The following is a 14,147-nucleotide window of genomic DNA, read 5'->3' on the forward strand; positions in this document are numbered from 1 at the left end:
CTCATTTCTCCCCTCCTTGTTGTGGGGACCCAGCAGCATTGAAACTGGGAGCAGGTGGATGGGGGATAGCCAGGCTGTACATGTTGCTCTTGTGCCTTTTTCCCTCCCCCAGGGTCCCTTATATGGCCGTGGCCCGGACGTTTGAGAAGATAGAGGAGGTTTCTGCTCGGTAATGACCAGGCCTGCTTGGGCGGGGTGGGGGCTCTTCCGGCTGGGGTCCTTCCCAGCGGGTGCTGCGCCTCGAGCTCCTCATCCTTTCAGCCTCTCCCCTCGCAGCTTCACCCTCACGCGTGTGGGCCTGGGGGTGGCTGCAGGTCCTCCTGAGGCCAGGAGCCCATGCCCTCATTTCTGTTGGTCAGAGCCAGGCAGGGTGAGTCCAGATTACTGGGGTGGGGAGAGCCTCCCCCTGATGGCAGAAACTTGACTTACACCAAGTGATCAGAAGTAACCGCAGCCTGGCTGACGTTTCTCAGCGTTCGTGAGGAAATGCAGGTCTTGGTTATAGTGAGAACCCCACTCCACTCCCAGCGATACCCCGGGTCACAGGGCTGCCCGACTGGCCCTCCTTCTCCTGTCCCCCCACCAACTCCCCTGTGCCTTGGTTTATATCTGTTATCGTGGGGCCCACCTCTTTCTGCCTCCTACTGGTACTGTCAGCATTACTTCCAGAAGGTCTCTCTGCACCTTCAAGCAGGTCAAAGCTTGTTTTAACTGCTCGTTAGAGTTCCTTCATTTTCATAAGGAACATGTCATTTTCCTCTTCTCTAACATTAGTGGAGCATTCAGGCTGTTTCCACACTGCATTCTTAAACGTATGTGCCTTCATGGACATCAGGGAAACCTCCTCTGGGCATAAACCCTGCAATGGAATTACAGGGCACAGAGAGTGCAGGAAGGGCCTTGAATGCTGGGCTGAGGGGCTCAAGCACTAGCCTGTGGCAGCTGCACAGTGAGGGCCAGGTTAGCCAAAGCCTTTTTGGGGGACGGGGTGAGCCCAATTCTGCCACTTCCTGGCTGTGTGCCTGGGCAGGCGGCCTGACTTGCTGAGTTCTGGCCTCATGGTTAAGGTGATGCTCGTACATCTCAAATTTGCTCTGAGCTGTGAAATGGAAGCATGGCTGGTGTTTAGTTTCAGGAGAGACTGTCAGAAACCCCTGAAAAAGCTGCAGGTGATTGTCCAAATTTGGAGGGTTTTCTAATTTTTTTAAACTCTTTTGAAATATGTTCAAACTTACAGAAGACTTATAGAAATGGTACAGCCCTCACATACCCTTGACCAGCTTCCCTTAGAGTCAACATCTCATGCCAACTTAGGGTAGTCACCGAAAGCAGGACACTGACATCAGTGTGTGCTGTCACGTAAGCTGCCCCTTCCTCTGTGTTCGCTGAGTCCCCACTTGTGTCCTCTTCACTGGGCCGGGACCATCCGGGACCCACCTGCCCATTGCTGTCAGTTTCCTGTCCTCTTCATCCCCTTCATTCCGGACAGTTCTTCAGTCTTTCTTCGTCTTTCCTGAAGAGTCCAGTGATTTTGTAGACTATCCACTGGAGTTTGTCTGATATCGCCTGAGGAATTGATCCAGGTGCTGCGTCCTCCGCCAGGAAGGGCAGGGCACGGAAGCAGTGTTGTCTCACTGCATCCTCTGGGGTGTGTGTGCTGTGGCCAGTGTGGGTCCTGGTTACATGGCTTTGGAGCTGTGTACTGGCATCTCCACTCTACAGTTGCCATTTTCCCTTTGTAATTAGCAGGCATCTTGTGGGATTCACTTTGAGTCTGTCAGGATCCTATTTCTCCTCACACTTCTGCCCACTAGTAGCTTTCTGGGGCTGCTGAAACAAATAACTACCAACTAGGTGACTTAAAACAACAGAAATGTGCTCTCTCACAGTCCTGGAGACCAGCAGTTGAGAATCCGGGTGTGGGCAGGGTTGGCCCCTTCTGGAGGCTCTGAGGGGCCTGGCCCACGCCTCTCCCTTGTGTCCTGGTGGGTGCCAGTGTTCTTGGCTTGTGGACCCGTCACCCAGTAGTCTCTGCCTCCATCCGCACAGTGCTGCCCTCTGTGTGGGCCTTTCTGTGTTTTGTAAGGGCACTCTTAACGGATTCAAGGCCCCCTGAATCCAGGGTGGTCTCATCTCGGTCCTTCCCTACCTTATTACACCTGCTAAGACCCTGTTTGCAAGTGAGGTCTCATGCTGAGGCCCCTCGGGTTTGGGTGGGTGCCATTCTACCCACTGTCTCATCTGCAGGTGGGGCTTACCCGAAATAGTTACGTCTGTGGTGTCTGCCCGGTGGGGGTGTCATATGTCTCTCATCCCTCCATTTGTTGAGCGGGCTTCCTCTGTAAGAAAGCCGAGCTGCCCTTTTGTCAAACACAGATGTGTGGCAGAGACGTTTCACTTTCTGTGGCAGCACCACTCAGGCTCAGAGCACGGGGCCTCCAGCAGACGACCTTGGTTTGCATCTCAGCTGATACTAGCTTTCTGACCTTCGGCAAGTTACTTAATCTTTCGGTGCCTCAGTTTCCTCATCTGTAAAATGGGAATACTGGTTTCTGCCTCACAGGGGGCTGTGGGAATTCTGTGAATTAGAGCGCTTAAAGCCAGCACCCTGCCTCTGGAAAATGCTCCATGCATTCACCACTGTCCCTCTGTAGATGCCATCACTGTCGTCTTCATCCTTACCATCAAACAGTTACTCTCCCCGCCCCAGCAGTCTGTGATTGTGCCCGTGGCTCAGGGCGCGTGCCTGGGAGGGACTTGAGTCCCTTCTGCTTCTCCTTTCCCGGGTTCCTTTTATTTGCCCCCGCCCCCACTTTGACCCTGGAGCATCAGGTGGTCACCCCCTGTCGCCTCCTGCAGGCTCCGTATGGTGGAGACGCTGAGCAACTTGCTGCGCTCCGTGGTGGCCCTGTCACCTCCAGACCTCCTCCCCATCCTCTACCTCAGCCTCAACCGCCTTGGGCCGCCCCAGCAGGGCCTGGAGCTTGGCGTCGGTGACGGTGTCCTTCTCAAGGCAGTGGCCCAGGCCACGGGTAAGAGGGGCTGCAGTGGAGGTCACTACAGGAGGGGGGCCCAGGGAAGACAGTGGGGAGGTCGGGAGGATCGGAGAGATCACCCCAGGGCAGATCAGCAGGGTGTGGGAGGCAGGGGGTCAGGTCAGGAGCACAGGGGGCGTGGACGGGGCCCTGGGGAGGGAGAAGAGGCATCAGGGAAAGGTGCTGCTGGCAGAGAGTGGGACTTGGGGGTGGGGCTGAGGGAGGCTGTAGAGCCTAGAGCCTGGGGGTCCTAGGGGAGAAGAGGAAAGAACGGTGGGCAAGGCTGGCGGCCTGCAGGGGCTGAGCCCCCAGGGCTTATGGGGAGGCTGGTGAGGGGGGCGGCCCTGCCTGCCCACCAAGGACCTCCGGTGCTTGGTGTTTATTGTGAGGGTATCAGAACCATGGAAGGATCATGAGCAGGTGAGGAGAAAGGCCAGTTCTGGGCTTGTGTGGAGGATGGACAGGAAGCCAGGAGTCCAGAGAGAAGGCTGGGGTGAAGGTCCAGGCAGAGGAGAAGCTGGGGCCAGGGCTGTAGGGAGCAGAGATGGGGGACCAGAAGCTTCCAGGTTTGGGGGTTGGAGGTGTTACAGAGAATGCCCTGGGGGTCCCGCTGGATGACTCGGTGGTGGAACCACTACTGGGACGGGACACTGGGCTGGGCAGGCACAGGCAGGGGCAGTGGATTTCAGCCTGGGACCAGGTGCGAGCCGCCTTTCTATGGGGGCCTCCCAGGACTGGAGAGATACATGGGTCTGAAGTTCAGTAGGTCAGGATCAGAGACCGAGGTGTGGGGTCCCCTGGGAGGGAAGATGGCAGGCGGGTTCATGTTTGTCCAGGAGGGGGCGTTCAAGGAGGAGGAGGGCTTCAGGGCTTGGGGGCTTGGGGTCAGGCCTTGGGGAGCGCCTACACGTAAGGAAGCAGGGGGTCATGGGACGACAGAGTGACCGAGGAGAGTCGATGGCGGTGGATAGCGGAGAGTGGTGGAGTCACGAGCCAGAGGGGGTGGGATGCAGAATTCTCCACCCGCTCACGGAGGCTCCGACCTCACCCCAGACCCCCTGCAAACTGCAGCCCTTGGGGTACTGAGGTGCAAGTAACAGACAGCCCAGACACCGGCTAATCAGAGGAGGATTTATTTCTCACATACCAAGAAGTTGAGAGTGGGCAGCTGCCCATGCTTGTTCCCTGCTCGGCGACGCTGCGGGGCCAAGGCCTTCGCCCTCAGCTCGTGGGTGCTCCCACTCCCACACCTCACTTCAGGTCTCCTCCTGAGTCTCCCCACGCAGTGGCCCAGCACTGGAACGTGCCATCAGTTACTTTCCCTTAGCTTGATGTACACGTTAGAGTCGGGGCGTTGGAGTGGCTGTGCTGGGGCTTACACCATCTCTGCTTTTCCTCAGACGGAAGAGGGGAGACCCAGAGTGCCTTAGCGCTCATGTACCAAGGGTGGGAGCCCCAGTGCAGGGACAGCCTGAGCTCTGTAGCCTTGCCGGGCAGGGGAATCCGCTTTGCAGCTGCCCGCTCCCCACTTCTTAGGGTGTGAGAACTGCGGGCCAGACCTGCTGCAGTGGGCCAAGTCTCCGCCTCCAACTGCCTGCTCATCTGGCGAGAGGCGCCCATGGGACCTGGTCTGGGCAATAAGGCCAGCACACACTCGGTGTTTAAATCAGTGGACTTCAGAAAGAGTAACCCAAAAAATCAAAGTCCTATAGGTCACTGCCAGACGGTGTTAATGACCAACGAGGGGACAGGCAGAGGGTCCCTCGGCCACCTTCTGTCTACACTTGCCCCTTGGTGATCTCATCCCACCCCAGCTTCAAATCCCATCTATACACTGAAGACAACGCCCTGGACATCTCTCCCAGCATAGACACATTTGTCCATCTGCTTACCTTTCTCCATGTGAATGTCCAGGCTCTTACACCTGACGTAATTGGAGGGCAGCAGTTAATGAGTTGGTTCAAGTGGGTGAGCACTAGGCACGGGGATGTCCGGGGCTCACCGCAGCACGCGCAGCAGGAGAAAACACCCAGGCCCCAGAGCAGGGAGACGCACAGCCCGGCTCCCTGCCCCTCACCGCCAGCCTCTCCTCCCCCACCCCGCTAGGTCGGCAGCTGGAGGCCGTCAGGGCCGAGGCCGCTGAGAAGGGCGACCTGGGGCTGGTGGCCGAGAACAGCCGCAGCACTCAGAGACTCATGCTGCCGCCGCCCGTGCTCTCTGCCTCCGGGGTCTTCTCCAAGTTCCGGGACATCGGCAGGCTCACCGGCAGCGCTGTGAGTGGGGCAGGGCGGCTCACCCCAGCTCCCCAGACCCTGTGCTCTTCGCCTGGGGCTAAAGCCACGTGTGTGGCCAGAGGCCTCCTGGTTAGGCCCTCTGGGGCTTCGGCTCTGCTTGTGGGGTCAGAGCTGCCTTCCTCCCACCCTCAAGGCCAGGCGTCTCCTCTTGAGAGTCTAGCGCTTGATACGCTGCTGCATGACAGGACTCAAGACCCATTTGCTGAATAAAGTTAGGAGGGCGCAGGGGGAGCTGGTCCTCCCACTGGCAGTGGGGCCATGGGCTTGGGGAGGGGCAGCGGCCCCCCAGGCAGCTCAGGTGGCCAGGAGGAGGGGGTCCTCCCTTCACCCCCAGCACTCACTGCTCTTCCCCCACCTCTTCAGTCCACCGCCAAGAAGATGGACATCATCAAAGGACTCTTCGTTGCCTGCCGCCACTCGGAAGCCCGATTCATTGCCAGGTGAGTATGGGCTGGGGGGAGGTGACAGCAGGGAGGGTCTGGCAGCCAGGATCCCTGCTCTGAGGATGGTGAGCAAGGGCCTAGGCCCTGAGTGGGAGAAGGGAAACAGGTTTCATCTCACCAGCACCTCTTCCCGGTGTCTGCCTGGAGGAGGGGGCCTGAGCTCAGGTGCCGGGGTTGATGAGTGATGTCTGCCTGGGCCAAGGCCTGTGCTGGACAGCATGGGGCTGAATGGTTGCCAGGACAAAACCATTGCAGCCCACAGCGTGGAGTTTTTCCTGGGTGTCCAATGCCACATGCTCCATCCCATCAGTTCCTCCCTGTGGCTCTGCAAGGGGGTCTCTGATCCTCACCCAAGTTTACAGAAGGGGAGGTGGGGACACAGGGAGGTTACTGACTCCAGGCAAGGCCTGTGCCGGGGGTAGGCCTCACCGTCACGCTTTTGGCATCACGGGGGTAGGCTTTGTTCCGGGTTCAGACCCAGCTCTGCCCCTGACTTGCCTTCCCTGAGCCCCCTGTTTTCTTAAAGGGCTGCGGAGATGCCTGCAGGCCCCCAGTTCTGCCCCAGGAAGTGCCAGTGGGTGTAGATGTTACTGGTTGGCCTCAACTTCCTTACCTGTTAAGTGGGGCTCTGATCTGGCACCTTCCAGCTCTGAAGATTGTTCTAGTTTGAGGAGAGGTCTACAAAGCATTGGGGTGGGGGAGACTAGAGGAGGCACAGGCAAGGCTGGAAGGTGCAGAGAAGCCCATCCCCCTCACTTGCTCTCTCCCCAGGTCCCTGAGTGGTCGGCTGCGCCTCGGGCTGGCAGAGCAGTCAGTGCTGGCCGCCCTCGCCCAGGCCGTGAGCCTCACGCCCCCAGGCCAAGGTGAGCACACCACTTGAGTTCACCGGGGTGGCCCTGCTCCTTTCCAGAAGTCCCTTCCCCATTGGTTTCTGCCTTCTGCTGCCACTCCAGGCACCGACGCTGAGGAAGGTGTCCCAGCAGCCTCGTTTACAGTCTGTGCTGTACAGCACGCCACCCGCTGTAGATGCTGGGGTAGCTGAGGGGGGTCGAGCCCGTCCCAAAGCCTCTTCTGGTGGGTCTTGTCCTAGAATTCCCCCCAGCAGTGGTGGATGCTGGGAAGGGCAAGACAGCAGAGGCCAGAAAGACCTGGCTGGAGGAGCAAGGCATGATCCTGAAGCAGACATTCTGGTGAGATCTGGGGGTCACGGGCAGAGTGAGAGGGGCTGGGGAAGCCCGAGGGCGGTGGACTCAGAACCAGGGGTGCGGGTGACATGGGAGGGGCCAGCGGCTGGCAGGCACCGTGACCGTCACCGGGCTGGGGACAACATGGGGTGGTGAACTAGGCCAGCTTGGTGCTGGGCACAGGGATGGTGACAGAAGAGGAAGGCGGCAAGCAGTGAAGGGTCAGTGCTGTGGGGCAGGAAGAGGCAAGGAGGGAGACCGCAGCAGGTGAGAGCCGCAGGCACCCAGATGTTTTGGAGTTGCAAACAGGACTGTGCACGGGGGCCTCAAGAACCAAAGGGGCTGGTGACTGGTGCACAGTGAGGGGCCAGGAACCCCTGGCGTGATGGTGAGGGCTGCAGAGAGCCAGTGAGGAGACCTGGCCGCAGCCAACCCAGGCTGGCCACTCAGAAGTGACTGCCCAGGGAGTGTCGGCGTGGAGAGGGCCGGTGACTCCAGATGCCCGCAGGGCACCCGCTCTGGGCTGAGCCCTCTGGGGTGGCACAGGGCGGAGAGCAACCTTGCGGAGCCCTGGGCCAGGCCACAGTTTCCACTCTGCCTGTGCATGGGGGTCTCGCTGTCAGGCCCCAGAGCAGTTAAGCCAGCATCTTTGGAGGTGGAGCCTGGCCTTGAAGAAACACATACAATACATCCTGGAGTGGCTGTAATGTGTAACCTTGACCAGAGACTCACTGATCTCACGATGACGGGGGGACGGCAGGCCTCGACCAAGGGAGCAGGAATGATGCACAGTGACGCCGAGGGCACCGTGACGGAGGCAGCCGGAGGCGGGGTGGCAAGGAGCCGGGGGTCGGGGAGCAGACCCAAGGCCGAGGGGACAGGCCGCAATGGGTCTTGGCAGCCGGCGAGTGGTTTCCAGGCTGCCCGAGTTCTGAGACACCTGCCACCGTGTTCTCCCCAGCGAGGTGCCCGACCTGGACCGGATCGTCCCTGTACTGCTGGAGCACGGCCTGGACCGGCTCCCAGAGCACTGCAGGCTGAGCCCAGGTACGAGCCCCCAGCGGCCCCGCAAGGGTCTGACCGCAGCTTCTCCCCGGGCAGAGCTGGCTCCCTGGCTTCCTTCCCATCCCACTGCTCCCGGCCTGGCTTCCGCCCTCCAGGGCACCCCTCTAAGGACCTGCGGGAGCCTCTTCTCTCCACCCAAATTGAATCCTGTCCCCTGGTGCTGAAGCCCATCCCTTTCCTCCTCGGAGTCCTTGTCTGTGGTAGGTAGGGTGTCGGTGAAGCACAGGTACCCCAAAAGGCAGAGGATCCAGCCAGGCAGAACCTCTCACACAGAACAGCCCAGAGGAAGACAGGTGTGCACAGGGCGCCCCAGGCATCACCTGGGCCCCGGGTCCTGCCCCGTCACTCTGTCCTCCCCAGGTGGTCGACCTCATGTGCATGACCAGAGATGGCTCATGTGTCTTTTCTGGACTGGTAGAAGAGGGGGCACCGGACTCCTTGTGAGGATGTGACCCACCCGTGTGCACAGCCTAGTCCCGTTGCCTCACCTAGCTGCAGGGGGCTGGGAATGCAGACCCGGGCCAGAAACCCAGCGCCCTTCCAACTTGGGGTGCTCTTAGTGACAGGGCAGGACAGCTGTACTGGGCGCAAGTAGCTGTCTGTGCCACACCCACACTCAGTTGTCTCTGTGCCACACCCACCCTAACCCACTCCCTCTCCTCCCCTCCCAGGGGTCCCCCTGAAACCCATGTTGGCCCACCCCACCCGGGGTGTCAGTGAGGTCCTGAAACGCTTTGAGGAGGCAGCTTTCACCTGCGAGTACAAATACGATGGGCAGAGGGCACAGGTATGGGGGTGGACCCGCGCCTTCAGCAGACAGGGAAAGAGCAGGGGCGGGGGGCAGCCAGTCGGAGCTGAAGGCCAGCTGCTGCCATGGACTGCTCGGGCGACCTTGCACATCTCAGACTTTAGTTCCTACCTCCATGCAATGGGTATGTTAAAACCCACCTCACTGGCTTATCTGAAAGTCAATTTTATTTGATAAAATTGTCAAAAAAAATTCCTGACCCTCAGAAGGGGGAGTTCAAGAAATGTTGGCTCCGCCCATCCCCTGCTTGTGGCCTTGTTCTGTGACAGCCATTCTGGGAGGCTCCTGCATAGCGCTCAGTGCCCTTACACGGGCATGTGTCCTGTGACTGGGGCCAGAGACATCCTCAGCCAGGTTTGTAGGGTGCCTGTGTGGCTCTGGCCCGGTGGGGAGTCGGAGCTGTCTGGCGTCCATGGCCTGGGGCTGGATGAACGTGCGCAGTGGGCGCAGTTACAAGCTGCAGATGTGGTCACTTAGCATCACAGTGCTTCAAAATTCAGTGCTGAGAAAAGATGAATAAAATGATTTACAGAAGTGACAGTGATTTTTAAAATATGTATTTTTAAGTCATTTTATATCATATAACTTTCTTGAGATAACACACATGTAAGATGGCACATATGTAGCTCTGCATAAACAGCAGACTATATTAAAATAAGTCAACAATAAAAAGCAGGATGATACTTAGCAGCGTAACAACATCCAGACACATCAACATTCCGAGCAAGACACTCAAGCTTCTGGGGAACAGCAAGGATGGGAATGATGAAGAGAACGGTGGCGAGGCTTCCACAGATTGATGGGAGGTGCTGTTTGAACGGAGGAGTTAATTTGCTCAGGTTTCTGCCCCAGTTTCTCCTCCAGAGCTTCCAGAATCTTCTGCCAGTGAAGGTGGGATCAGGAGAGAGAAGAGGGGCTGCCTGGGGGTGGACTGGGCTCTGATTTCCTCTTCCACTGCACAGATCCATGTTCTGGAAGGCGGGGAGGTGAAGATCTTCAGCAGAAATCAGGAAGACAATACTGGAAAGTATCCTGACATCATCAGCCGCATCCCCAAGGTGGGCATCTGCTGCCCGCTTTCAGTGTGGTGGGAGCTGCAGTTTCCAGTGCAAAGAACAGAGGCTAGTCCGAGCCAGCCGGGATCAGAGGGACTTAGGGGGAGGAGACTGGAATGCATTTGGCTGCAAATAACAGCCCTCACAGTGGCTTAAGCGGATATTTTTTTCTCGAATCTGGCAGTGGGTGGCCCTAGGCTGGCTCAGCTATGTACCGAAGCCCTCCAGAAGCCAGCACACTTCGGGCTGTCATCTGCCAGCCCTGGCTGGTTGGTTTTTCACCCAGTGCTTCTCTTCTGATCATCCCCAGATAGCTGCCTCGCTTCCAGAGAGAGATGGGAAAGGGAGGCAACTTCCAGCTCTACCGTCCCGCGAGGAAGTCAGGCTTTCCCGCATACCTCTCACTGCCTTGCCAACTTCATCTTGGGGCCCCTGCCCAGCACGGGACCCCATGGCTACCCAAGTGCAGCAGAGGCCAGGAAGGCGAGAACCTCACTGTCTGATGGGTCAGGACTTAGAACGAGGGTGGAGAGATTCCGTCTGCAGATTGGCCTCATGGTTGAAACAGGCCGGGGCCTCAAGGGCCTCAGCCTGGGCTTCTCAGCCCCCAGGGCGGGTCTTAGACCTGCTTCAGGGGTCTTTGGTAAAGCCCCTTCCCCTGCCTGCCGCTAACTAACTAGGAAGCTGGCTCTTCCCTAAAGCAGCAAGGACAGAAGTATGTACAGTGTGGGCTGTGGAGCACTTAAGGGCCAAGCACTGGTTTTTAATGTCAGTTTTATTAATATGTAATTTCCGTAAAAGGTTCTGATTTTAATGTGTACAGTTTGATGTTTTGATACGTTCATACGCCCATGTGACCAACATAGAAAACATTTCCATGTTTCTGTCACGGAATGTTTCCTCGTGGTCCTTGCCAAGCAGCCTGCCTCCTCCGCCCCCGTCCGCGTCTCAGAGGCAGTAACCACTGATCTGCTCCTTTGTCCCACAGGTGCTTGTCTGTGCCAGAGCCTCGTGTGAGGGGTTCCATGCAGTTTGGAGCCTTTTGTATCCAGCTGCTTTGGTTCATTCATTCCACACGTACCTGGGTGTCTGCTCCACGCCCTGGCTCTCCCACAGGTGCTGGAGGCTGGAGGTGTAGCACAGAGGAGCCCGTGCGGTCTCCTTCCTCACTGGGCTCGGACCCAGCAGGGCAGGCGGACCTTCCTCAGAGGCCCACTGTCGGCTCAGTCGTTACACGTGGAGATCAGGGTTCTGAGGGAAAGGACCCATTCCCTGAGCCTCTGTAAGAAGCAGGTTTAACTCAGACTTGGTGTCAGGGAAGCGGGGCACAGTATGAACGGTGCCTCTTGCAGTTGTGCACCAGCTTTCATTTGAGGAAAAGAAGTCTTCCCCACTGGGTCGAAGGGCAAGGACAGGCGCTGTAGAGCAAGCTGCACGTGCAAAGGCCAGGTAGTTGAATGAGCACAGCCCCTTTGGCAAGCAGAGGCCAGTGTTCTGAGTGAGTTTGAGGGGCCAGGTGAGGCCAGGGAGGGCCAGGGGCTGACCAGGCAGACCCCCACAGCTTTGGGAGCTGTGCTGCATGCTGGTTTTAGCGGGGATGCCCTGTGATAGATGGGGGTCTGCCAGGGACACACTGACTAGTGTGAGGAGAGTGGGCTTGACCGGTCAGTGCAAGAGGGGGGCCTACAGGATGACACAACCTAGGCTGGACGGGGCCCGGTGCTGTCTCGGGGATTGCCAGGGGGGAGGCAGGCAAGTCTCCTGGGAAATTGAATGTGAAGAGGGAGATGACGGAGGCTGCTGGAGTTCCAGCTTGTGGGACCAAATAGTAAGTCCTCAGGAGAGTTAGTTTTTCCCTGTCAGTGGGGAGAGGGAGAAGTGGATCTGTGTTCCTGCGTGTCTCTGAGGCTGGCATCAGTTTGCCTGTGGATCTTGACAACTGAGAAAGGAAAAGGAAATTTGCTTCTGTGTCTTATCTTTTGGCCTCATACCCTGCTTCTCACCAACCCTGGGTCTCCCTGTTCACCTTTCAGATTAAACTCCCTTCGGTCACATCCTTCATCCTGGACTCTGAAGCTGTGGCTTGGGACCAGGAAAAGAAGCAGATCCAGCCATTCCAAGTGCTCACCACCCGCAAACGCAAGGTAACAGCTCCCCCACCACCTGCCAGGGTCCCATACTGCCTCACTGTCCTCCCAGTGCTGCCCACTCCCCAGAAGAACCCGGTCAGTCAGGATGTGCTTCTTTCAGCCTTTTGCAAGATGGCTGCCCCAGCTCCAGCCATCGCATTCTCATCCCAGTATGCCACATAGGCAAATGGAAGTGGGTGGCGGGGAAGGGCTTATTTCCTACCTCTGTTTTATTAAGAAAGCAGGTCTGTTCCAGAGGCCCCCACAACCTAGAACCCAGCAAACTACTTTTCATTGTCAGAAGTGTGTCTTGTCACCACCATTAGCTCTAAGGGAGGCTGAGAGAGCAAATCCAGTGAAAGGGAATGACGTTGGGGTTAGCTGAGAGCCATTGAGTTAGGGATCAGTGCTCGGGGCCGGCAGCATTACTGCCCTCCCAGGTGTGCCACCTGTTAGCTGGGGAGAAGGGGAGAGTGGAAGGTGGGGGCGGGGTCTGCCTCCCGCCGATGGGAGGGGACCCAGGCGGGCAGGCCGGTCTCCATCTCACCTTCCCCAACTCCTGGTCTCCACTCTCCCTCAACCCAGGAGGTGGATGCAGCAGAGATCCAGGTGCAGGTATGCCTGTACGCCTTCGACCTCATCTACCTCAATGGAGAGGTGAGTCCAGCATCACGTCAGAGTGCAGCTAAGAGATGACAGGGGTGGTGTGTGAGCTGGGGAACCAGCGGACTGAGTTGCATTTCGGACTTGCACGTCCCTGAGCTGGGAGGGCACACTCGGCGGCAGTTCCCAAAGTGCAGAGGACCACTATAGCTCCCAAGACCCTTTCAGTGGAGCCAGTCTGTGAAGCCCTTTCTTTTCCAGCTCCACCTCTGAGGTGGATTTTCTTCATGTATTGCAGCCAGAACTGCACACTGCAGCCATCTGTCTGCAGAGGCAGATACGAATCCTGCCTCTACTAAGCTGGACATTAAAGAATTAACAAAAATGCAAAATGCCCTTCCTCTCCTGTACTATTCAAAAAATACAGTCCTGTTTCATAGAAATATTTTGTTGGGTTAACATACTGGATTTACTATTTTTAAGTGAACTAATATAAGTGTTTTAAAGATCTCTTCTTTTTAATGTGGTATTGTGTGTTACAACAATTAACATATCACAAATATGGTGACTACCGAGAAATGCCACCCACATGCACAAGCTCTGCGGAGTGAGTCCTCGGTGAATGTCAGAAGTGTGAAGAGTTCCCAAGACTGGGAAGGTTGAGCGCTGCTGCCCTGGGTGTGAGTCAAGGGTCTTGGAGCCCGGCTGCCTGCATTCGTACTCGAGGTCTCTCTCCCTGGCTGTGTGGTGCAGAGGAGGGACTCAACCACTCTGAGTCTCAGTTTCCTTATTTGTAATGGAGCTGAGAGTAGCACCTGCTCTGTCTGTTACCCGGCAGGACATGGGCATGGAGCGCAGTGGCTGGCACGCAGAAGTGTGCTGTAAAATCAGCTGCCATTTCCGTCATCACCCGGATAATTAGTCTTTGGCGATCTGGTAGCTGGACAGTGACATCTGCCCTTAACACTCCGTAGTGAAGTGTGTCTCCAGACTTGTGGGCCCCCCGTGTTTGTCCTGTGACTTGCCCACTCGTGACTGGCTGTGTACTGGGCTCTCACTAGTGTCTTTCCCATCCTAAAAGTTCCTTCTCTAGGAGGCTGATTGGCACTTTGCCGGGACAGAGGAAGCCAGGTCCTCATGCTGAAAGGCGCCCAGTACCTAAACCACCCACCTTAAGATGCAAATGAAAAACAGCACTTAGTCTCAAAGCATAATTATGGGGAGACCGAGACAGTTCATGATTTTGGGGGTGGGAGGCCGGGGGCATATCAAGTATTAGATGCTTTGTCTTCGTGTTTGAATTGTCTCTGCTCTGCTGGGCCCTTTGTGCCGTGAGTGTTTTGAATGTTTCTTCTTTGGTGTTTGCCTTTAAACTTTGTGGGTGGTCTTTTTTGCTACGTAGAACTTGTTTCCAGTTGCTGTTTTTATGTAGTCAGATATATCATTTCTCCCTCCCTTAATTTTTGGCCCCAAGAGTAAAGAGAAAAAAAAGGTCATCCCTCCTTAAAACAAATGTTCACTTAGCTTTCCT

At 57.0% G+C, this 14,147-nt stretch overlaps 1 protein-coding gene across 4 annotated transcripts in view; it reads left to right on the forward strand.

Moving 5' to 3' along the window:
- LIG1 (DNA ligase 1) overlaps positions 1–14,147 on the forward strand; it is a 39,074-nt gene that overhangs the window by 18,072 nt on the left and 6,855 nt on the right. For all 4 annotated transcript variants that reach the window (XM_017642360.3, XM_017642362.3, XM_037005910.2 and 1 more), the window contains 11 exons: positions 113–169; positions 2,860–3,032; positions 5,142–5,308; positions 5,693–5,769; positions 6,544–6,635; positions 6,863–6,962; positions 7,918–8,003; positions 8,693–8,808; positions 9,792–9,887; positions 11,918–12,028; positions 12,599–12,670. In XM_017642360.3, coding sequence (XP_017497849.2) covers positions 113–169; positions 2,860–3,032; positions 5,142–5,308; positions 5,693–5,769; positions 6,544–6,635; positions 6,863–6,962; positions 7,918–8,003; positions 8,693–8,808; positions 9,792–9,887; positions 11,918–12,028; positions 12,599–12,670 — 1,147 coding nt within the window. The remainder of the gene's footprint in view (positions 1–112; positions 170–2,859; positions 3,033–5,141; positions 5,309–5,692; positions 5,770–6,543; positions 6,636–6,862; positions 6,963–7,917; positions 8,004–8,692; positions 8,809–9,791; positions 9,888–11,917; positions 12,029–12,598; positions 12,671–14,147) is intronic.

The sequence above is a fragment of the Manis javanica genome, chromosome 17, assembly GCF_040802235.1.
Source record: "Manis javanica isolate MJ-LG chromosome 17, MJ_LKY, whole genome shotgun sequence".
NCBI classification, from domain to species: Eukaryota; Metazoa; Chordata; class Mammalia; order Pholidota; family Manidae; genus Manis; species Manis javanica.